Below are 25,899 nucleotides of genomic sequence, written 5' to 3' on the forward strand. Positions count from 1 at the left end.
CCGCAACAAGTAGTTCCGGAGATTCCGGAGATTGTGCTGCCACCTCGCGGCTGGAGAAAAACTTGAAGTGGGATGGGGAAGATCCAGTTGTCGCGTTCCATGTAGGAACCAATGATATAGGTAGAACTAAAAATGAGGTTCTGCTGAGGGAGTTTGAGAGTCTAAACTAATCAGCAGAATCTCAAGGGTAATAATCTCTGGATTACTACCTGAGCCACACGCAAATTAGCATAGGGTCAAGCAGATCAGAGAGTTAAACATGTAGCTCAAAGAGTGGCGTGGGAGGAAGGGGTTTCAATTCATGGGGCACTGGCACCAGTACTGGGAAAAGAGGGAACTGTTCGGTCGAGACGGGCTCCACACGGGCTGGGACCAGCGTCCTGGTGAATCGAATAACTGTAGATAGGGCTTTAAACTAAAAAATGGGGGGATGGGTCAGGTGAAGGGAAATGTAGATATCTAAAGAGAAAGGTCAATGCAATAGAGCAATGTAGCGATTTTGGGTAAAAATAAGCAGAATGTGACAGGAAGGGACAAAAAGTTTAATGGTAGCAGTGCAGCTGAGAATAAGGTCAAAGCAGAGAATAATGGTAAAAAATTAAAGTAAAGGCTCATTATCTGAATGCACAAAGCATTCGCAACAAGAGAGAAGAACTAGTGGCATGAATTGAGATAAATGGGTTTGATCTAATGCAGCGGATTTTTGGGTCTTCTGTGCTCTGTTTTTCGCCCCGGAGTAGCAGCAGTGGTGGCAGTGAGGTCTTCTGGGCGGGCGGTCAGCCTCCAGCGCCCAGCAGGGATCCTCGGGTCCAGTTTTGCGGTGGCGCGGAGCAGCACCACCTGGAAGGGCTGCACCAGTGTGCAATGCCCCTGGTTGCGACACTAGCGTGAATTTTGACGCACACCCGATCCGTACGGCCCGCATCATGCTCCGCAGTGACTGCCTGTAAATATGGGAGGTACAACTGTACCGACTGCAGTGAAGTAAGTAATGGACTCCGAAGGTAAATGTGATTGTTTTTTCTTTTAATTTATTTTGCACTTTATGTTGTGGTGGCGTGGGCAATGTTTTGGGAATATTTTTGTGGGTTTCTTTTAGTTTTTTTTTCTCCCAGGCGTCTCTCGGAGCGCTCTCGGGCTAGCTCTTTAGCTAGGGATTTTTCCATGCTAGCGCCCAAGAGAAGTGTGCAACACCTCCCTTAGCACTGCAACCCCTGACTCAGGGCCCAGCTGCCCAATTTTACTTACTGAGACACAAACTGTTTATGGGCGCAAACTTTACCGATCCACCGCCATTACCGCCCCAAAATCATCAAAGCTGAAAATCCAGCCCTATCTATCTCAGCCTTGAATGTATTCAGCGACTCAGCATCCATAGCCCTCTGGGCAGAGAATTCCAAAGATTCACAGCCCTCTGAGTGAATAAATTCCTCCTCATCTCTGTCTTACCCCTTATTCTGTGGCTGCGCCCCCTAGGTCTAGACACTCCTGCCAGGGGAAACAACTTCTCAGCATCTACCCTGTCAATCTCTTTCAGAATCTTGTATGTTTCAATGAGATCACCTCTCATTCTTCTCAACTCCAGAGAGTATAGGCCCATTCTACACACTCTGTTATCATAAGACAGCCCTCTCATCCTAGGAATCAATCGAGTGAACCTTCATTGCACTGTCTCCAAGGTAAGTATAACCTTCATTAGATAAAGAGACCAAAACTGTGCACAGTACTCCAGGTGTGGTCTCACCAAGGCCCTGTCCAATTAAGAACATAAGAACATAAGAAACAGTAACAGGAGTAGGCCATATGGCCCCTCGAGCCTGCTCCGCCATTCAATAAGATTATGGCAGATCTGATCAGTCAGAGAGGCTTCAGTTCGGGGTGCTGGTGAGGCCTATAAAGGCCCAGCGGCAGAGCAGAGGTGGCGGCAGTCAGAGAGGCAGGAGTTCATAAGAACATAAGAATTAGGAACAGGAGTAGGCCATCTAGCCCCTCGAGCCTGCTCCGCCATTGGTTAAAAATCTATCTATCTGTGACTTGAATACATTCAATGAGCTAGCCTCAACTGCTTCCTTGGGCAGAGAATTCCACAGATTCACAACCCTCTGGGAGAAGAAATTCCTTCTCAACTCGGTTTTAAATTGGCTTCCCCGTATTTTGAGGCTGTGCCCCCTAGTTCTAGTCTCCCTGACCAGTGGAAACAACCTCTCTGCCTCTATCTTGTCGATCCCTTTCATTATTTTAAATGTTTCTATAAGATCACCCCTCATCCTTCTGAACTCCAACGAGTAAAGACCCAGTCTACTCAATCTATCATCATAAGATAACCCCCTCATCTCCGGAATCAGCCTAGTGAATCGTCTCTGTACCCACTCCAAGGCTAGTATATCCTTCCTTAAGTAACATGACCAAACCTGCACGCAGTACTCCAGGTGCGGCCTTACCAATACCCTGTACAATTGCAGCAGGACCTCCCTGCTTTTGTACTCCATCCCTCTCGCAATGAAGGTCAACATTCCATTCGCCTTCCTGATTACCTGCTGAACCTGCAAGCTAACTTTTTGGGATTCATGTACAAGGACCCTCAGGTCCCTCTGCACCGCAGCATGTTGTAATTTCTCCCCATTCAAATAATATTCCCTTTTACTGTTTTTTTTTCCAACGTGGATGACCTCACATTTTCTGACATTGTATTCCATCTGCCAAACCTTAGCCCATTCGCTTAACCTATCTAAATCTCTTTGCAGCCTCTCTGTGTCCTCTACACAACCCGCTTTCCCACTAATCTTTGTGTCATCTGCAAATTTTGTTACACTACACTCTGTCCCCTCTTCCAGGTCATCTATGTATATTGTAAACAGTTGTGGTCCCAGCACCGATCCCTGTGGCACACCACTAACCACCGATTTCCAACCCGAAAAGGACCCATTTATCCCAACTCTCTGCTTTCTGTTAGCCAGCCAATTCTCGATCCATGCTAATACATTTCCTTTGACTCCGCGTACCTTTATCTTCTACAGTAACCTTTTGTGTGGTACCTTATCGAATGCCTTTTGGAAATCTAAATACACCACATACATTGGTACACCTCTATCCACCATGCTCGTTATATCCTCAAAGAATTCCAGTAAATTAGTTAAACATGATTTCCCCTTCATGAATCCATGTTGCGTCTGCTTGATTGCACTATTCCGATCTAGATGTCCCGCTATTTCTTCCTTAATGATAGCTTCAAGCATTTTCCCCACTACAGATGTTAAACTAACCGGCCTATAGTCACCTGCCTTTTGTCTGCCCCCTTTTTTAAACAGAGGCGTTACATTAGCTGCTTTCTAATCCGCTGGTACCTCCCCAGAGTCCAGATAATTTTGGTAGATTATAACGAATGCATCTGCTATAACTTCCGCCATCTCTTTTAATACCCTGCGATGCATTTCATCAGGACCAGGGGACTTGACTACCATGAGTCCCATTAGCCTGTCCAGCACTACCCCACCTAGTGATAGTGATTATCTCAAGGTCCTCCCTTCCCACATTCCCGTGACCAGCAATTTTTGGCATGGTTTTTGTATCTTCCACTGTGAAGACTGAAGCAAAATAATTGTTTACGGTCTCAGCCATTTCCACATTTCCCATTATTAAATCCCCCTTCTCATCTTCTATGGGACCAACATTAACTTTAGTCACTCTTTTCCGTTTTATATATGGGTAAAAGCTTTTACTATCTGTTTTTATGTTTTGCGCAAGTTTACTTTCATAATCTATCTTTCCTTTCTTTAGTGCTTTCTTAGTCATTCTTTGCTGTCGTTTAAAATGTTCCCAATCTTCTAGTTTCCCACTAACCTTGGCCACCTTATACACATTGGTTTTTAATTTGATACTCTCCTTTATTTCCTTGGTTATCCACGGCTGGTTATCCCTTCTCTTACCGCCCTTCTTTTTCACTGGAATATATTTTTGTTGAGCACTATGAAAGAGCTCCTTAAATGTCTTCCACTGTTTCTCAATTGTGCCACCGTTTAGTCTGTGTTCCCAGTCTACTTTAGCCAACTCTGCCCTCATCCCACTGTAGTCCCCTTTGTTTAAGCATAGTACGCTCATTTGAGACACGACTTCCTCACCCTCAATCTATATTACAAATTCAACCACACTGTGATCACTCATTCCGAGAGGATCTTTGACTAGGAGATCGTTTATTATTCCTGACTCATTACACAGGACCAGATCTAAGAATGCTTGCTCCCTTGTAGGTTCTGTAACATACTGTTCTAAGAAACAATCCCATATGCAATCTATGAATTCCTCCTCCAGGCTACCCCGTGCGATTTGATTTGACCAATCGATATGTAGGTTAAAATCCCCCATAATGACTGCCGTTCCTTTTTCACATGCCTCCATTATTCCCTTGATTATTGTCCGCCCCACCGTGAAGTTATTATTTGGGGGCCTCTAAACTATGCCCACCAGTGACTTTTTCCCCTTACTATCTCTAATCTTCACCCACAATGATTCAACATTTTGTTCATTAGAGCCAATATCATCTCTCACAACTGCCCTGATATCATCTTTTATTAACAGAGCTACCCCTCCTCCTTTCCCTTCTTGTCTATCCTTCAGAATTGTCAGATACCCCTGTATGTTTAATTCCTAGTCTTGGCCACCCTGCAACCACGTTTCTGTAATGGCCACCAAATCATACCCATTTGTAATGATTTGTGCCATCAACTCATTTACTTTATTTCGAATGCTGAGTGCGTTTAGGTAGAGTGTTTTAATACTAGTTTTGAAACCATGATTTTTAGTTTTGACCCCTCCTGCAGCCCCTTTATATTCATACATATTGTCCCTTCCTATCACCTTGTGGTTTACACTTACCCCAGTGCTACTCTGCTCTGTTGCCTCCTGCCTTTTGCATTCTTTCTTGGGGTCCTGTTCATCTGAGCTCTCACCCACTCTAACTAGCTCAGAGCCCTCTCCTGGGTTCCGAATACTCCCCGCATTGAAGCACAGAGCTTTCAGGCTTGCCTTTTTGTTACACTTTGACCCTTTAGAATTTTGCTGTACAGTGGCCCTTTTTGTTTTTTGCCTTGGGTTTCTCTGCCCTCCACTTTTACTCATCTGCTTTCTGTCTTTTGCTTCTGTCTCCATTTTGTTTCCCTCTGTCTCCCTGCATTGCTTCCCATCCCCCTGCCATATTAGTTTAACTCCTCGCCAACAGCACGAGCAATCACTCCCCCTAGGACATTGGTTCCGGTCCTGCCTAGGTCCGATCTGTACTGGTCCCACCTCCCCCAGAACTGGTTCCAATGCCCCAGGAATTTGAATCCCTCCTGCTGCACCACTGCTCAAGCCACGTATTCATCTGAGCTATCCTGTGATTCCTACTCTGACTAGCAAGTGGCACTGGTCGCAATCCTGAGATTACTAATTTTGAGATCCTACTTTTTAATTTAGCTCCTAGCTCCCTAAATTCGTCTCGTATGACCTCATCCTGTTTTTTACCTATATTGTTGGTACCTATATGCACCACGACAAATGGCTGTTCACCCTCCCTTTTCAGAATGTCCTGCACCCGCTCCGAGACATCCTTGACCCTTGCACCAGGGAGGCAACATACCATCCTGGAGTCTCGGTTGCGGCCACAGAAACGTCTATCTATTCCTCTTACAATCGAATCCCCTATCACTATCACTCTCCCACTCTTTTCTTGCCCTCCTGTGCAGCAGAGCCAGCCACGGTGCCGTGAACCTGGCTGCTGCTGCTCTCCTCTGATGAGTCATCCCCCTCAACAGTACCCAAAGCGGTGTATCTGTTTTGCAGGGGATGACCGCAGGGGACCCCTGCACTACCTTCCTTGCACTGCTCTTCCTGTTGGTCTTCCAGTCCCTATCTGGCGTTGGTGAGGCCAATAAAGGTCCAGCGGCAGAACAGAGGCGGCGGCAGTCGGAGAGGCGGGAGTTCGGGGCATTGGTGAGACCGATAATGGCCCAACGGCAGAGCAGAGGGGTAGCAGTCGGAGAGGCGGGAGTTCGGGGCATTGGTGAGACCGATAATGGCCCAGCGGCAGAGCAGAGGGGCGGCAGTCGGAGAGGCGGGAGTTCGGGGCATTGGTGAGACCAATAATGGCCCAGCGGCAGAGCAGAGGGGCGGCAGTCGGAGAGGCGGGAGTTCAGGGCATTGGTGAGACCGATAATGGCCCAGCGGCAGAGCAGAGGGGCGGCAGTCGGAGAGGCGGGAGTTCGGGGCATTGGTGAGACCGATAATGGCCCAGCGGCAGAGCAGAGGGGCGGCAGTCGGAGAGGCCTACCGGTGCAGCTGCAGCAGGAGGAGAAGGCAAAAAAGAAGTAGAAAGAAATCAAAAGGTGATGTCACAGCCAAAGGGGTAAGTGATTGGCTGGTGATTGGTAACTCACTTTTCTTTTTACTTTTCTTTATCAGTAAGTAACCTTTAGCATTGTTGTTGCCAAATTAAGTTTATCTAAGGGTTAAGTCATGACAAGACAGCTCGGAAACGTGCTATGCTCCTCCTGTACTATGTGGGAAGTCAGGGACGCCTCCGGTGTCCCTGATGACTACGTGTGCGGGAAGTGCAGCCTGATGGATCGCATTGCGGCACTGGAGCTGCGGGTGGATGAACTCTGGAGCATCGGCGATGCTGAGAATGACGTGAATAACACGTTTAGCGAGTTGATCTTACCGCAGGTCAAGGGTACATAGCCAGAAAGTAAATGGGTGACCAACAGGAAGAGCAGTGCAAGAAAGGTAGTGCAGGGCTCCCCTGCCGTCATCCCCCTGCAAAACAGATACACCGCTTTGGGTACTGTTGAGGGGAATGACTCATCAGGGGGGAGCAGCAGCAGCCAAATTCATGGCACCGTAAGTGACTCTGCTGCACAGCAAGGCAGGAAAAAGAATGAGAGAGCTATAGCGATAGGGGATTTGATTGTAAGGGGAATAGATAGGCGTTTCTGCAGCCGCAACCGAGACTCCAGGAAGATATGTTGCCTCCCTGGTGTAAGGGTCAAGGATGTCTTGGAGCAGGTGCAGGACATTCTGAAAAGGGAGGGTGAACAGCCAGTTGTCGTGGTGCATATAGGTACTAAAGATATAGGTCCTACCACCGGGATGAGGTCCTACAATACGAATTTAGGGAGCTAGGAGCTAAATTAAAAAGTAGAACCTCAAAGGTAGTAATCTCAGGATTGCTACCAGTGCCACGTGCTAATCACAGTAGGGTTCGCAGGATAGCTCACATGAATACGTGAGGAGTGCTGTTGGGGAGGAGTTAAACTAACATGGCAGGGGGATGGGAACCTATGCAGGGAGACAGAGGGAAATAAAATGGAGGCAGAAGCAAAAGATAGAAAGGAGAATAGTAAAAGTGGAGGGCAGAGAAACCCAAGGCAAAAGACAAAAAGGGCCACATTACAGCAAAATTCTAAAGAGGCAAAGTGTGTTAAAAAGACAAGCCTGAAGGCTCTGTGCCTGAATGCGAGGAGTATTCGGAATAAGGTAGACGAATTAACTGCGCAGATAGCAGTTAACGGATATGATGTAATTGGCATCACGGAGACATGGCTCCAGGGTGACCAAGGCTGGGAACAACATCCAGGGGTAATCAACATTTAGGAAGAATAGGCAGAGAGGAAAAGGAGGCGGGGTGGCGTTGCTGGTTAAAGAGGAAATGAATGCAATAGTAAGGAAGGACATTAGCCTAGATGATGTGGAATCGGTTTGGGTGGAGCTACGGAATACCAAACGGCAGAAAACGCTAGTGGGAGTTGTGTATAGACCACCAAACAGTAGTAGTAAGGTTGGGGACTGCATCAAACAAGAAATAAGAGATGTGTGCAATAAAGGTACAGCAGTTATCATGGGCGACTTTGATCTACATATTGATTGGGCTAACTAAACTGGTAGCAATGCGGTGGAGGAGGATTTCCTGGAGTGTATTAAGGATGGTTTTCTCGACCAATATGTTGAGGAACCAACTAGAGAGCTGGCCATCGTAAACTGGGTGCAGTGTAATGAGAAGGGACTAATTAGCAATCTTGTTGTGCGAGGCCCCTTCGGGAAGAGTGACCATAATATGGTAGAATTCTTTATTAAGATGGAGTTAATTAGGAAACTAGAGTCCTGAACTTAAGGAAAGGTAACTTCGACAATATGAGGGGTGAATTGGCTAGAATAGACTGGCAAAGGATACTTATAGGGTTGACGGTGGATAAGCAATGGCAAACATTTAAAGATCACATGGATGAACTTCAGCAAATGTACATCCCTATCTGGAGTAAAAATAAAATGGGGAAGGTGGCTCAATCGTGGCTACAACGGAAATTAAGGATCGTGTTAAAACCAAGGAAGAGACATATAAATTGGCTAGAAAAAGCAACAAACCTGAGGACTGGGAGAAATTTAGAATTCAACAGAGGAGGACTAAGGGTTTAATTAAGAGGCGGAAAATAGAGTACGAGAGCAAGCTTGCAAGGAACATAAAAACTGACTGCAAAAGCTTCTATCAATATGTGAAGAGAAAAAGATTAGTGAAGACAAACGTAGGTCCCTTGCAGTCGGATTCAGGTGAATTTATAATGGGGAACAAGGAAATGGCAGACCAATTGAACAAATACTTTGGTTCTGTCTTCACGAAGGAAGACACAAATAACCTTCCGAATGTACTAGGGACAGTGGGTCTAGTGAGAAGAAGGAACTGAAGGATATCCTTATTAGTCAGGAAATTGTGTTTGGGAAATTGATGGGATTGAAGGCCGATAAATCCCCGGGGCCTGATAGTCTGCATCCCACAGTACTTAAGGAAGTGGCCCTAGAAATAGTGGACGCATTGGTGATCTTTTTCCAACAGTTTATCGACTCTGGATCAGTTCTATGGACTGGAGGGTAGCTAATGTAAAACCACTTTTTAAAAAAGGAGGGAGAGAGAAAACGGGTAATTATAGATCGGTTAGCCTGACATCAGTAGTGGGGAAAATGTTGGAATCAATCATTAAGGATGAAATAGCAGCGCATTTGGAAAGCAGTGACAGGATTGGTCCAAGTCAGCATGGATTTATGAAAGGGAAATCGTGCTTGACGAATTTTCTGGAATTTTTTGAGGATGTAACTAGCAGAGTGGACAAGGGAGAACCAGTTGATATGGTGTATTTGGACTTTCAAAAGACATTTGACAAGGTCCCGCACAAGAGATTGGTGTGCAAAATCAAAGCGCATGGTATTGGGGATAATGTACTGACGGGATAGAGAACTGTTTGGCAGACAGGAAGCAGAGAGTCGGGATAAACGGGTCCTTTTCAGGATGGCAGCCAGTGACTAGTGGGGTGCCGCAGGGCTCAGTGCTGGGACCCCAGCTCTTTACAATATACATTAACGATTCAGATGAAGAAATTGAGTGTAATACCTCCAAGTTTGCAGATGACACTAAACTGGTTGGCGATGTGAGCTGTGAGGAGGACGCAGGGTGACTTGGACAGATTAGGTGAGTGGGCAAGTGCATGGCAGATGTAGTATAATGTGGATAAATATGAGGTTATCCATTTTGGGGGCAAAAACACGAAGGCAGAATATTATCTGAATGGCGGCAGATTAGGAAAAGGGGAGGTGTAACGAGACCTGGGTGTCATGGTTCATCAGTTATTGAAAGTTGGCATGCAGGTACAGCAGGCGGTGAAGAAGGCAAATGGTATGTTGGCCTTCATAGCTAGGGGATTTGAGTATAGGAGCAGGGAGGTCTTACTGCAGTTGTACAGGGCCTTAGTGAGGCCTCACCTGGAATATTGTGTTCAGTTTTGGTCTCCTAATCTGAGGAAGGACGTTCTTGCTATTGAGGAAGTGCAGCGAAGGTTCACCAGATTGATTCCAGGGATGGCTGGACTGTCATATGAGGAGAGACTGGATCAACTGGGCCTTTATACACTGAAGTTTAGAAGTATGAGAGGGGATCGCATAGAAACGTATAAGATTCTGACGGGACTGGACAGGTTAGATGCGAGAAGAATGTTCCCGATGTTGGGGAAGTTCAGAACCAGGGGACATAGTCTTAGGATAAGGGCTAGGCCATTTAGGACTGAGATGCGGAGAAACTTCTTCACTCAGAGAGTTGTTAACCTGTGGAATTCCCTGCCGCAGAGAGTTGTTGATGCCAGTTCATTGGACATATTCAAGAGGGAGTTAGATATGGCCCTTACGGCTAAGGGGATCAAGGGGTATGGAGAGAAAGCAGGAAAGGGGTACTGAGGGAATGATCAGCCATGATCTTATTGAATGGCGATGCAGGCTCAAAGGGCCAAATGGCCTACTCATGTACCTTTTTTCTATGTTTCTATGTTTCTATGATCATGGACTCAGGTCCACTTCCCTGCCTGCTCTCCATAACCCCTTATCCCTTTATCATTTCAGAAGCTGTCTATTGCAGCAAGACTTCCATTCTGTTATACTCCAACCCCCTTGAAATAAAGGACAACATGCCACTTGCCTTCCTTATTGCTTGTGGTACCTGCATGCTAGCTTTCTGTGTTTCATGCACCATGACACCCAAATTTCTTTTAACACCAACATTTAAACACTTCTCACCATTTAAAAAATATTCTGCTTTTCTATTCTTCCTACCAAAGTAAATAATCTCACATTTCCCTACATTATACTCCATCTGCCATCTTACTGCCTACTCACTTTGTCGATCTCTATCCCTTTGTAGACACTTTGTATTCTCCTCACAGCTTACTGTCCCATCTAGCTTTGCATCGTCAGCAAACTTGGATACATTACACTCAGTTCCTTCATCTAGGTCATTAATATAGATTGTAAATAGCTGAGGCATCAGCACTGATCCTTGCAGCACCCACCGAGGAGGTCATCGGGCAGGCCGATGAGGAGGCAGCAGTGGTGAGGTGAGCGGGGCACACAGGGCTAGAATTTGGCCAGCCTAATGCACATTTATCGGCGATATTTTGCCTTTTTTGTCGTTAAAAGATACTTACCAAATTTGGTCAAAGGTTAAGAATGCCGGTTTTGAAATATCGTCGAAAAGCGGATCGCCAAACGTAGAAATCCCCCAAAAATACGACTGCCTAAATTTGGCCATTTGACAAACCCGTACTTGGGTGAAAAAACAACGCATGAGAAAAGCAGGCGTTGTAGCCCCAGAAACAGCGGTAGGCAGGAAGACGTACAATAAAGATAAGTTGAAGTTTTTATTTTAAAATTATTTTTCAGTGATTCATTACTAAACTGTATTGTGAATGTTTTCTGATTTTTTTTTTGTGTTTTCTTCCCTCCCTGGGTCTGTATTTTTGCCATTAATCGACCTCGCGTTAAAGTTGGTGAGGGCCGTGGAATCCACCACGAATCCTCCAGCAACGCCAATTTTTATCAACAGGCATATTTTGGGGCCAAATTTAACCCTTAAAAAATAGCAACATTTTTATTCTTATTTTTTCCCCAAAATGACATTAAAAACCAAATATCGACAGCTGGCCAAATTCTACACTGCTTACCCTGTTCACACTGGTCCCAGATGCCCTGCAAAGGGCGCTGCGCTTTTTGGATGGTTGGCTGACAGGACCTTCAAAAGTCCATAGAAAGTCTGTAGGCAAGTGTAATAATGGCTGGTACCATTTGTTTATCGGCCTAATAACATCTCGATACCCAGATTCAAGGCAGTGTGCATTATATTCAAACAATCACAATGAGGTAAATGAGCTTACCCTTCACTTTACACTTTGCCAGACATTTCTTTTTGGTTTCAAAATTGTTTTCATTTCCATTACATCCACCGTAGATAAATTCTTCGCATTTCTGTGTGAATATGTTGAAGTAATATCTTTTGTTTAAACCTTTGCAGCGCCCACCATCAGCCTTCAGTGTGCATATTTCATGGCCGTACACCAGCTTCTGCCGCTTGCGATCTGCATGAGAAAAAAGTAAATATTATTCTTACTGGATTTAAGTAAATTAAATATTGATTTCAAGTGAAAGTTCCATTTGGTCATGTTTTTCACACAAGATTATATGTGAAATTTTGTTTGAATTTTCCTAAGTCTTATGTCTAATTTCACAATTCTAAAATATCAGGAAAACCTCCCTACCATTGAAAATGTCATCTTTGTCCATTATGAGCATTGTAAATTAGATCTAATCTGATCCCACACAATTCTGGTGAACAGATACTTGCTATTACTGTAGTCATTTGTTTCCACTTTCTTTCTTTATTGTTGAGACATCGACTGACTTCAAAATGGTGTAATTTATTTTTCCTATTTCCAGAATACTGTCAATTTCCACTGGATAGAGCTTAACCCTTAACCTGCTGAATTAACTTGAATGGCATATGCTTAATTCCAACAAAAAATGGGACAAGCATACTGGAATGTAGAAACTGAACAAGCACTAAAGGATTTTAGCTTGTTTCATCACAACCTTTATACTGTTGTAGGTACGTTTCTGTGGTTTAAATTGCAAACTACAATTCTGAACAACTTTAAATCAGTTGCAATATTTCAAAATAATAAAAATTGTAGTACTTTTTAAAATCGTAAACACTTGCAAAATTCTCCTTACAGTTTAAAGGTGAAAGGATTTGCCCTTTCCTTTTAAGAGACTGACTTGCATTCGTATTTTTATTACAGTGGTGGCAGTATTTTGAGGTTATAGAATCATACAGTGCAGAAGTTCATCGTGCCTGTGCCGGCTCTTTGAAAGAATTATCCAGTTCGCCCCACTCCCTTGCTCTTTCCCCATTTCCCTGTAAATTTTTCCTTTTTGAGTAATTATCCAATTCCCCTTTGAAAGTTACTCCTGAATCTGCTTCCACCTCCCTTTCAAACAATGCATTCCAAATCATAATAAGTTATTGTATAAAAAGAGGTCACCTCATCTCCCCTCTATTGAGACATTTTCATCATTTTTTAAATTTCTTTCAATAAATGTTGGGCTCCTTCTTATCAATAGTGATGTAAACCTGGCAATGGTAGTTATTAGTCACTTGTTGTAAAAAACAAAATTAAAATGTTACTGTATTGGTGAGAGCTGGGCCCTAGAAAACTGTTACCTCATCAAAAAACTCAATCAAGTTAGTTAAACATGATTTGCCTTTAACAAATCCGTGCTGGCTTTCCTTAATTAATCCACACTCGTCCAAGTGACTGTTAATTTTGTCCTGTGTTGACTCCAGATAGAAAAACACAGGAAACTGATTAGAAATGGGATTGCCTACATTCCTAAAGACTGCAGGGTAGAAATTCAGGCCCGCTGGAAACCTGGCGCTCCTACCATTTTTTAAGTGTTTTTTCCGCTGCAATGGATGAGGTGGCCTCTTTCGCGAAATTTAGCTCTTTGTCATTTTATTTCAGGCAGACTGGAACTCGGTCATAAAGGGGGTGGAAGTGGGGCGTTAAGCAGAAGATCGACAACGAGAGGGGCGGAAGTGAAGGCGGGACGGAGTCACTACCGCTGTCAATCATCAGCAGAGCGTTGATGACATCATGACGTGTGCGCGTCACCACGGCTCTCCCATTCACTTAAAGGGAGCGCCTTCACCATTTTAAAACTTCGGTCCACTAGGCTACCAGGGAGGGTTTTGGCCAGGGCAGCCTGGCACCCAAGAGGGGGTGCTAGGCTGCCTGTTGGCGGCCCGGCCGAACCCAGGAGCATAATTGTTGGCCCGGCCTGGCAATCAGCCGACAAAAAAAAACATGCCGATCGTGGCAGCCATGTCCCACATACAGAAAACAAGGTGCACCGACAGAAAAGGCTTTCGGGGGCACAGCGCAGCGGATCAAAGATTTTCACGCTGGATTTGGCTGGAGCTGAGGGAGATCGGCGGTGCGCGCTTTGATTACGCTTTTCAAGATGGCTACTGCTAGATTGGCAGTTCCATAAGGAACTCCTCATTGCTTCACCTCTATCTGTGGGAATCTACTGCTATCCTTTACCCTCTCTCTCCCAAATCTTGAAAAGATGGATCAATTTGAGGTTTTAATGTGGAGTAAATTGCACAATTGAAAATTTGCAGGGGACAAAATTAAGCCTCCCGAAAAGGCCACTTACCGCCAGAAAGCGGCGGCCAAGCTGATTTGCGGTCCAATGGCCACCGCTAGCGAAATTCACCTTGGTGGATTTTCCGGTGGTTCCCACTTCCGCCCCACTGCTGCCGACCAGTTCTAAGTGCATAATCAAAGTGCGCACCGCCAATCTCCCGCACCTCTAGCCAAATTCAGTGTGAAAAATCTCCTCACTTCCACTGTACATGTTTGGCCCCATTATTTGGTGCATTTTAGCTTTAACTACAAGTTAACTGCAAGTTAACTCTTATGTTAAACTGCCATTGCCCATCCCCACCCTATGCCTGCACTCTGCTTCTCACACTGAGCTGCTGAATCTCTTTCTAAATTTGGTTTCCGAATACCTGGACTTCTTTGGATATCAAGGCTATGCTCCTGCACTGGACTATACCATAAGACTCATCTGCTGTGACTGATTCTGCTGCTAAGATTTTTAAGTAACTTTGGCGATCAACAGCCCTTCCCCAACTGTTGCTGTTTCTCTGCTGAGCTGGATGACTTATTGTACTGTTTTTCAGCTTTGTTGGTTGCTGGCTAGTGGGTTACATTTCTCCATCACTTCTAACTTCACTACAATTTCGTCATCATCTTTCAGCACGACAATCGATTCTGCACATCTCCTGGATCCTCATTCCAATGGTAATAACCTCCATCCTCTAATTCTCTACCCTTCAAATAGTTTCTGGATTTCACTCGCCCACTACACCTCTCTCTAAACTTGAATAACAGTTCATCGACGCTCCATGTCGACTCCATCCTACATACATCAACTTTATCCCCCCACGGGACCTCTGACTTTAACTCTGGACTCCCTCCTATTGTTTCTACCAGGAAATATATATCCCAATAATTGCTACAGAACCAGGCCTATGTAATTTGAGTTTTTCCCTGTGTCCATTTGCGTGCGCATTTTGGCTGCCGCTCCGGACCCGAGCTGTCCATTTCCATTTCCAACTTCTTCTCCTCCTTTTTCTTTTCTCTCTATTCCTCCTTGGCCGCACTCCCCTGTCGTCAGGCCTCCTTTCATCTCTCCTCTTTTGTGTACTCTGCCCTCCCAAATCCCTACCGCAACTCTTCATTACTCTTCGACTTCCTACTGTCCCGGTTGCTGCACTGATCGAGACACTGGTTGCTGCCTCCTGACGAGCAGCAACCCCAACTGTCCAATCCCACTCTCTCACCAACTTTCGCGGCCACTGGAGGCTAATCTCGCCAATCTTCTCCCCGTCCAATTTACCCTACCAGTGTTGGCCCTGTGGATGCTGGCAGTGAGACAGCCATCACTGACCCTCTCTGCATCGCCCCCCCAGAATGTCCTTTCACTTGTGAATATGGCCCTTGCCATTCATGAGCTTATCGTGGATGATTGCATCAACATCATGGCCCTGATGGAAACCTGGCTAAGACGTGATGATACCCTGACTGAAGCCTCCCGACCTGACTGAATCTTCCACCATTTGCCCCACCCAGACCACTGTGGCTCTCATCACCAAATCACACCTCGGTCTAGCCCCCTACTCCTCTGGCACTCTCTCTTCCTTTGAGTATCTCACCTTATTCCACCCCTCATCTCTCATTTAAAATTCTCATTCTCTACCACCACCCAAGCACTATAAAAATGTTATTACCGAGATATCTTCACTGCTTTCCTCCTTCAACCTCTGCACTGAACGACCTGTCATCCTCAGTGATTTCGACCTCCATCTTGATTCATCATGCTCTCTCTCCTAAGTTCACTACCCTCCTATCCTCCCTTTATCTCCCCCTCCGTGTAAACTCCCCAACCCATTTTCATGGTCACCACCTTGATCTTGCCATCTCTTGTAACCTCACTACTCCCATCGTCAATTGCAGAGGAAGCCCTCTCTGACGACTTTCTTGTATCACTCTGCATCCACATTCTTCTTTGCCCCATGTCAACCCTATTTCCTTCTGTCTCTGCCCTGGAAAAACTCTCTCCCAACTCACTTACAACTGCACTTACAAAATCCCAACTGTCAAGCCTTTGGCTCTCAATTCAATACGACATTTCTGCAGCTACCGATCTGCTCAAACACACCCTCACCACCACCTTTGATGCCCTAGTTCCTATTAAAATCATTACTCTCTCTCACCCTGGCCATTCCCCTGGTACAGCCCTCATCTCCACTCCCTTAACTCCAAGGGATGCAGACTTGAACGGATATGGCAGACAATTGGTTTAGCTATTCACTGCCAGATCTGGCTAACATAGAAACATAGAAAATAGGTTCAGGAGTAGGCCATTCGGCCCTTCGAGCCTGCACCGCCATTCAATGAGTTCATGGCTGAACATGCAACCTCAGTACCCCATTCCTGCTTTCTCGCCATACCCCTTGATCCCCCTAGTAGTAAGGACTATATCTAACTCCTTTTTGAATATATTTAGTGAATTGACCTCAACAACTTTCTGTGGCAGAGAATTCCACAGGTTCATCACTCTCTGGGTGAAGAAGTTTCTCCTCATCTCAGTCCTAAATGGCTTACCCCTTATCCTTAGACTGTGACCCCTGGTTCTGGACTTCCCCAACATTGGGAACATTCTTCCTGCATCTAACCTGTCTAAACCCGTCAGAATTTTAAATGTTTCTATGAGATCCCCTCTCATTCTTCTGAACTCCAGTGAATATAAGCCCAGTTGATCCAGTCTTTCTTGATATGTCAGTCCTGCCATCCCGGGAATCAGTCTGGTGAATCTTTGCTGCACTCCCTCAATAGCAAGAATGTCCTTCCTCAAGTTAGGAGACCAAAACTGTACACAATACTCCAGGTGTGGCCTCACCAAGGCCCTGTACAACTGCAGCAATACCTTCCTGCCCCTGTACTCAAATCCACTCGCTATGAAGGCCAACATGCCATGTGCTTTCTTAACCACCTGCTGTACCTGCATGCCAACCTTCAATGACTGATGTACCATGACACCCAGGTCTCGTTGCACCTCCCCTTTTCCTAATCTGTCACCATTCAGATAATTGTCTGTCTCTCTGTTTTTACCACCAAAGTGGATAACCTCACATTTCTCCACATTATACTTCATCTGCCATGCATTTGTCCACTCACCTAACCTATCCAAGTCACTCTGCAGCCTCATAGCATCCTCCTCGCAGCTCACACTGCCACCCAACTTAGTGTCATCCGCAAATTTGGAGATACTACATTTAATCCCCTCGTCCAAATCATTAATGTACAATGTAAACAGCTGGGGCCCCAGCACAGAACCTTGCGGTACCCCACTAGTCACTGCCTGCCATTCTGAACAGTACCCATTTACTCCTACTCTTTGCTATGTGGCTAGACCACATAAAGCATTATCGGGTCCTGCTCTCATCTGCTCACTACTCCAGGATCATTCTGGAATGCAAAGACAACCCCCAGCTTCTTTTCTCTACTGTTAACTGTCTTCTTAAACTCCTCTCCACTGTCTCCTCCACCCACACCTGCAACAACAAGTGTAAGGAGCTCATGGACTTCTTTGTCTAAAAGATTGAGACCATCTGATCAGCTGCCTCTGCCTCTTCCCTTCCTTCCCCTAGCCCACAGGGCCACATTTCCTCTAAGGCTCGCCCCTGCCCTAGCTCTGATCTCATATCTCTCTCCAGTTTCTCTCCGATCTCCCCTCATGACCTCTCCACGGTCACCTTCTCCAAAATACCCACAATGCTCTCTCGACGCTATTCCCACTAAACTGTTGGCCACCCAACTTCCTTTGCTGGTTCCCCTGTTAACTGATATTGTTAATGGTTCTCTCTCCTCAGATACTGTCCCCTTCTCCTTCAAATCGACCATTATCCTCAAAAAAACAGCCCTTGTACCTCCGTCTTTGCAAACTACTACCCATCTCAAACCTCCCTTTTCTCTCCAAATTCCTTGGACGTGTCGTCGCCTCCGAAATCTTTGCCCATTTTTCCCGGAACTCCATGTTGGGGAAGTCCAGAACCAGGGGTCACAGTCTAAGGATAAGGGGTAAGCCATTTAGGACCGAGATGAGGAGAAACTTCTTCACCCGGAGAGTGGTGAACCTGTGAAATTCTCCACCACAGAAAGTTGTTGAGGCCAATTCACTAAATATATTCAAAAAGGAGTTAGATGTAGTCCTTACTACTAGGGGGATCAAGGGGTATGGCGACAAAGCAGGAATGGGGTACTGAAGTTGCATGTTCAGCCATGAACTCATTGAATGGCGGTGCAGGCTAGAAGGGCCGAATGGCCTACTCCTGCACCTATTTTCTATGTTTCTATGTTTCTATGTTTGATTCCCTCCAATCAAGTTTCTGCCCCTGCCACAGTACCAAAATGGCTCTCATCAAAGTCATAAATTACATCCATTGTGAATGTGACAAAGGTAAACTTTCCCTCCTCATCCTTCTCGTCCTGACTGCAGCCTTTGACATGGTTAACCACTCCATCCTTTTCCAACGCCTCTCCACCATCGTCCAGCTGTTTGGGATTGCATTCGCCTGAATCGATTCTGATCTATCTAATCGTAGCCAGAGGATCACCTATAATATCTTCTCTTCCCGCTCCCACATCATTACCTCTGGTGTCTCCCAAGGATCTATCCTTGGCCCCCTCCTATTTCTCAACCAAATGCTGTCAGTTTCCACATCTACGCTGAAGACAACCAACTCTACCTCACTCCACTTCTCTCAAGGCCTCCAATTGTCAGACAGCTTGTTTGACATCCAAGACTGGATTAGCAGAAATGTTATTCAATACTGGAAAGCCCAAAGTAACTTTCTTCCATCCCCGCCACAAACTCCGATCTCTAGCCACTGATTCCATCCCTCTCCCTCGCATCTGTCTGAGGCTGAACCAGACTGTTCGCAACCTTGGTGTTATATTTGATCCTGAAATGAGCTTCTAGCCACATATCCATGCCATAACTAAGACCACCTAGTTCCACCTCTGTAACATCGCCCGTCTCCGCCCCTGCCTCAGCTCATCTGCTGCTGAAACCCTCACTCATATCTTTGTAACCTCTAGATTTGATTATTCCAATGCACTCCTGGCTGGCCTCCCATATTCTACCCTGCATAAATTTGAGGTCATCCAAAAACTCGGCTGCCCTTGTGCTAATTTGCACCAAGTTCGGTTCACCTATCACCCCTGTGCTCGCTGACCTACATTGTCTCCCGGTTAAGCAACACGTACATTTTAAAATTCTCATCCTTGTTTTCAAATCCCTCCATAGCCTTGCCCCTCTCTATCTCTGTCATTTCCCCCAGCCCCACATCCCCCAAGATATCTGCGATCCTCTAATTCTGGCCTCTTGAGCATCCCTGATTTTAATCGCTCAACCACTGGTGACTGTGCCTTCAGCTGCCTAGGCCCCAAGCTCTGGAATTCCCTCCCTAAAACTCTCCTCCTCTCTACCTCTCTTTCCTCCCTTAAGATGCTTCTTAAAACCTACCTCTTTGATCAAGCTTTTGGTCATCTGCCCTAATTTTTCCTTATGTGACTCGGCATCAAATTTTGTTTTATAACACTCCTGTGAAGTGCCTTAGGACATTCTATTATGTTAAAGGTGCTATATAAATACAAGTTGTTGTTAGTGTTGTTCATATTAGTCAACAATGTGCAGAATACTAAGCAGTATCCAATTCACGCTGGAGATACGCATTCAACAAACTACAACCATATCAATTTAGGATGAGTGTTGTGGAATATTAAGAAAATCCTCATACCTTGTGGTATAAGTCTTCCAAGTTCCTGTATACTTTTGGTAGAGATACTATTAGCACATTGCACACAAGTTCCCCTAATACAGCTTTTCTGGACATGCCAATATCTCAGAGAACTATCTCACTGGAAATTGTATTCATTACAATCTTCCGCACCTTACACAAATGTTAAAGTTGTCTACCTACTAGTTGACAACATTGAGCACAGACATCACTTGCTGTAAGGTTGGAAATCATTTGCTCTAAGTTTGGAGATGAACCTATTAAATTTTGAGGGAAAGACAAAATTAATTTTGGAGATAACAAATTGTTTAACTTTAAAAGTTACAGATTGAGAGGAAAGTCACAAGGCCAGAAATGACTGGTTATAAGTAAATACCATGTCTCGTCCAATTCCTGGTTGGTTAGTGACATCCTACCCACATTTTTATTTCAGTGCTGGGAATGAAGTCATTTTCTAACTTCAAAAATGTCCTAAGTGCAAGGCACACTATATAATGGAATTCAGAAATCCTGATCGTTCATCTCTAGACAGAGGTTTTACATTCTAATGAATGTGCTATTCCTGCTTGTGTATTGAAAACATGTTCATATCGCACAACAATATCACAAAAGTAAATTAAGATCTCTTGTACTTGGATTATATCTGAGCAGCTCCATGTACACAAAATCTAACTAAAAGAATACGAAGATCATGCATTTATATACAGGTCGTACCTTTCACAACCTCAGGACATCCCAATTATAATGTACATATCCATTATAGTACAAAATCGTAACAGCACAATGTATGAAGGTCCTATATGTTTTTTAAGTGTCAACATTGGTTACAGTGACTTAGTCGACACCGAACCCATCTGACATAAATTGACATAGTTCATTCTGTTTCCATGGATTACTCGAACTGGTCAGAACTGAGTGCATGTTAGAGTGAATCCCATGTTTTGCACAGCTGACATTCAATCAAAGTAAATGGATTTTGTGCCTTGATCAGCAACATATAGCATATATAATTTATAGTTAGAAAAAATGGAAGAACTCAATTTATCCACCGTTCCCATTCGTTTTTCCAGTCAGTATGGCATTGCTGCTGTGTAGCAAAATGTAAGACAGCAGAGGTATGTAACTGAATACAAATCCATCACTGCTTCGCTTGGGGGAAGCTCTGACACATCCGAGATAATTATCAAAGTCTCCTTCAAATCGACCATTATGCTAAAAAAAACAGCCCTTGACCCTCCGTCTTTGCAAACTACTGCCCATCTCCAACCTCCCTTTTCTCTCCACATTCCTTGGACGTGTCGTCGCCTCCGAAATCCTTGCCCATTTTTTCCGGAACTCCATGCTTGATTCCCTCCAATCAAGTTTCTGCCCCTGCCACAGTACCAAAATGGCTCTCATCAAAGTCATAAATTACATCCATTGTGAATGTGACAAAGGTAAACTTTCCCTCCTCATCCTTCTCGACCTGACTGCAGCCTTTGACATGGTTAACCACTCCATCCTTTTCCAACGCCTCTCCACCATCGTCCAGCTGTTTGGGATTGCATTTGCCTGAATCCATTCTGATCTATCTAATCGTAGCCAGAGGATCACCTATAATAGCTTCTCGTCCCGCTCCCACATCATTACCTCTGGTGTCTCCCAAGGATCTATCCTTGGCCCCCTCCTATTTCTCAACCAAATGCTGTCAGTTTCCACATCTACGCTGAAGACAACCAACTCTACCTCACTCCACTTCTCTCAAGGCCTCCAATTGTCAGACAGCTTGTTTGACATCCAAGACTGGATTAGCAGAAATGTTATTCAATACTGGAAAGCCCAAAGTAACTTTCTTCCATCCCCGCCACAAACTCCGATCTCTAGCCACTGATTCCATCCCTCTCCCTCGCATCTGTCTGAGGCTGAACCAGACTGTTCGCAACCTTGGTGTTATATTTGGTCCTGAAATGAGCTTCTAGCCACATATCCATGCCATAACTAAGACCACCTAGTTCCACCTCTGTAACATTGCCCGTCTCCGCCCCTGCCTCAGCTCATCTGCTGCTGAAACCCTCACTCATGTCTTTGTAACCTCTAGATTTGATTATTCCAATGCACTCCTGGCTGGCCTCCCATATTCTACCCTGCATAAATTTGAGGTCATCCAAAAACTCGGCTGCCCTTGTCCTAATTTGCACCAAGTTCGGTTCACCTATCACCCCTGTGCTCGCTGACCTACATTGTCTCCCGGTTAAGCAACACGTACATTTTAAAATTCTCATCCTTGTTTTCAAATCCCTCCATAGCCTTGCCACTCCCTATCTCTGTCTTTTCCCCCAGCCCCACATCCCCCAAGATATCTGCGATCCTCTAATTCTGGCCTCTTGAGCATCCCTGATTTTAATCGCTCAACCACTGGTGACTGTGCCTTCAGCTGCCTAGGCCCCAAGCTCTGGAATTCCCTCCCTAAAACTCTCCTCCTCTCTACCTCTCTTTCCTCCCTTAAGATGCTTCTTAAAACCTACCTCTTTGATCAAGCTTTTGGTCATCTGCCCTAATTTTTCCTTATGTGGCTCGGCGTCAAATTTTGTTTTATAACACTCCTGTGAAGTGCCTTAGGACATTTTATTATGTTAAAGGTGCTATATAAATACAAGTTGTTGTTAGTGTTGTTCATATTAGTCAACAATGTGCAGAATACTAAGCAGTATCCAATTCATGCTGGAGATACGCATTCAACAAACTACAACCATATCAATTTAGGATGAGTGTTGTGGAATATTAAGAAAATCCTCATGCCTTGTGGTATAAGTCTTCCAAGTTCCTGTATACTTTTGGTAGGGACACTATTAGCACATTGCACACAAGTTCCCCTAATACAGCTTTTCTGGACATGCCAATATCTCAGAGAACTATCTCACTGGAAATTGTATTCATTACAATCTTCCGCACCTTACACAAATGTTAAAGTTGTCTACCTACTAGTTGACAACATTGAGCACAGACATCACTTGCTGTAAGGTTGGAGATAAACCTATTAAATTTTGAGGGAAAGACAAAATTAATTTTGGAGATAACGAACTGTTTAACTTTAAAAGTTACAAATTGAGAGGAAAGGCACAAGGCCAGAAATGACTGGTTATAAGTAAATGCCATGTCTCGTCCAATTCCTGGTTGGTTAGTGACATCCTACCCATATTTTTATTTCAGTGCTGGGAATGAGGTCATTTTCTAACTTCAAAAATGTCCTAAGTGCAAGGCACACTATATAATGGAATTCAGAAATCCTGATCGTTCATCTCTAGACAGAGGTTTTAATGAATGTGCTATTCCTGCTTGTGTATTGAAAACATGTTCATATCGCACAACAATACCACAAAAGTAAAATAAGATCTCTTGTACTTGGATTATATCTGAGCAGCTCCATGTACACAAAATCTAACTAAAAGAATACGAAGATCATGCATTTATATACAGGTCGTACCTTTCACAACCTCAGGGCATCCCAATTATAATGTACATATCCATTATAGTACAAAATCGTAACAGCACAATGTATGAAGGTCCTATATGTTTTTTAAGTGTCAACATTGGTTGCAGTGACTTAGTCGACACCGAACCCATCTGACATAAATTGACATAGTTCATCCTTTTTCCATGGATTACTCGAACTGGTCAGAACTGAGTGCATGTTAGAGTGAATCCCATGTTTTGTACAGCTGACATTCAATCAAAGTAAATGGATTTTTTGCCTTGATCAGCAACATATAGCATATATAATTTATAGTTAGAAAAAATGGAAGAACTCAATTTATCCACCGTTCCCATTCGTTTTTCCAGTCAGTATGGCATTGCTGCTGTGTAGCAAAATGTAAGACCAGCAGAGGTATGTAACTGAATACAAATCCATCACTGCTTCGCTTGGTGGAAGCTCTGACAGATCCGAGACAATGATCAAAGTCCTGTGCAAACAAATATTTATTTTACCTGTTCCGCATGTCTGTGTGGAAAAAATTACATCATAGTGATGGTTAATATCAGATCTGCATCATAGGGCCCAAGTTTTGAGCCGCGCCTAGAACGGCGCAGTCCCGACCTGGACGCCCGTTTTTCGCGCCACAAAGTGCGCCCAAAAAAACCCTCCGTATTCTCCACCCCCCTGCAGGTCCTCTGGCCCTCGGCGCAGCGCAGCAGGAGCTGTAGGGGGCGGAGCTAGGTCCCTGCGCTGAAAACAGTGCCGGGACCTCTGCACATGCGTGCTACAGTGGGCACGCAAGTGCAGTAGCTCCAGGCGCCCGAAACTGTGTGGGAGGGGCCCGAAGCACGCAGCCCCAACACCCGCTACCCCCGCCCCCGACCGGACCCGACACCCGCTCCCCCCCACCCCGACCGGACACGACACCCGCTCCCCCCCCCCCCAATCTCCTTCCCTCCCACCCAATTTCCTTCCCCCTCCATCTCCTTTCTCCCCCTTCTCCCCCCCTCCCCCCTTCTCCCCCATCCCTCCCCCTTCTCCCCCATCCCCCCCCTTTTCCCCCCCTCCCCCTTCTCCCCATCCCTCCCCTTTCTCCCCTTCCCTCCCCCTTCTCCCCCTTCCCTCCCCCTTCCCTCCATCTGCTCCCCCTCCTCTCTCCCTCTACCCCCCTCCTCCCCCTCCCCTCGCTGTCAGAAACACAGACACTGACAGACAGAGAATGAGAGACACACAGACAGACAGAGAGATAGAGACACTGACAGAGACACACTGAGGGGGGCATCCCAGCACGCTGTTGGAGGGCTCCCGGTGCTGCAGTCGGTAAGTAGAAAATGTTTTATTTATTGATTTAAAAAAAAAATTATTTCTTATTAATTTTTTTTGATTGATTTATTGGTTGATTTATTGATGTATTTATCATTTATTATTGATGATGGCTCTTTATTTGTAAAACTGAAGTGTTTAATGTTTGTAAACTTCCCTTTAAACACCCTCCCCCCACCATTCCCTACGCCTGATTTGCAACCTACGCCTGATTTTCTAAAGTACAGACAAGGTTTTTTCGAGCGTACAAAAATCTTCACTTACTCCATTCTAAGTTAGTTTGCAGTAAGTTTTCACTCACGAAACTTTGAAATCAGGTGTAAGTGGCCGGACACGCCCCCTTTTGAAAAAAAATTCTGTTCCAAAGTGAAACTGTTCTACCTGACTAGAACTGCAGAAAACTAAATGTGGAGAATTCCGATTTCTAAGATACTCCGTTCTACACCAGTTGCTCCTAAAAATCAGGAGCAAATCATGTGGAAACTTGGGGCCATAGTTTCACTCTTGTTTTTGCAGGGTAAAAACAATAGCAGCCACTGAATAAAATCATTTGGATCTTTCAAAATGTAAAACTCTTCCAGGTCAACATACTTTTAAACTGAATAATATATAACCCTGAATAAATTATAGCCCAAAAATACAAGACAAATTTGTACAGTCTTTGCCAACTGCACCTTATCAGTACCTGGTTCTTCTACATAATAATTCTGAGTCACTTTCCCAGGCATTGATTCTATAGTTACTCAGTAACAGTATTTTTGTAACTGTATGATTTTTCTGTGGAAGTTAATTATACTCTGTGAACCAAATTATTACATTTTTAGATATCAAGGAATGGTTCCGTGAATTGTACCAATGTTCCACACATTCCAGCCCCAACCTCTTTGTCCTTGGGATCAACAATTTAATATTTCACTGAAAAAAAGAAGTACTTTAACAAATACATATTTACCTCATTGCTGCTAACAACCAATGTTACATAGGGGAGGAAATTGCGTAGCACCCCGTTTGGGGGCGTTGACAGCCGTGAGGTAAGAGTTGCTGTGCCAGACGTGGACATCCCACCCCGCTCGCGATATTGGGGGTGGGGGGTTACCGCCGCCCCCCCGCGCAAGCAAGTGGAGCGCAAAATAACGGGCTTCACTTGCTCTGTAATGCGCGAGGGGCGGAAGCAAATGGAGAAGGGCACAGCGCTACGTGCTGGGACGCGTAGTGCTGCCGTGTAGAAGGGGCTCTCCCCTTCGTTAAAGGGGAGGGCCAAGCTGCCGACTCTGTGGGTCCCTATCTGGACCACCAGGGAGTGGGGTGCCGTGGTATCAGCCCATCACTCAAGCGGAGTACCGGGCTG

General features: G+C 45.0%; 1 protein-coding gene across 1 annotated transcript in view; it reads right to left on the reverse strand.

Annotated features, from left to right (window-relative positions):
- LOC139258775 (carboxypeptidase inhibitor SmCI-like) overlaps positions 1 to 25,899 on the reverse strand; it is an 89,639-nt gene that overhangs the window by 54,793 nt on the left and 8,947 nt on the right. The window contains exon 2 of the mRNA XM_070874815.1: positions 11,718 to 11,918. Coding sequence (XP_070730916.1) covers positions 11,718 to 11,918 — 201 coding nt within the window. The remainder of the gene's footprint in view (positions 1 to 11,717; positions 11,919 to 25,899) is intronic.

Source organism: Pristiophorus japonicus, chromosome 3, assembly GCF_044704955.1.
Source record: "Pristiophorus japonicus isolate sPriJap1 chromosome 3, sPriJap1.hap1, whole genome shotgun sequence".
NCBI classification, from domain to species: Eukaryota; Metazoa; Chordata; class Chondrichthyes; family Pristiophoridae; genus Pristiophorus; species Pristiophorus japonicus.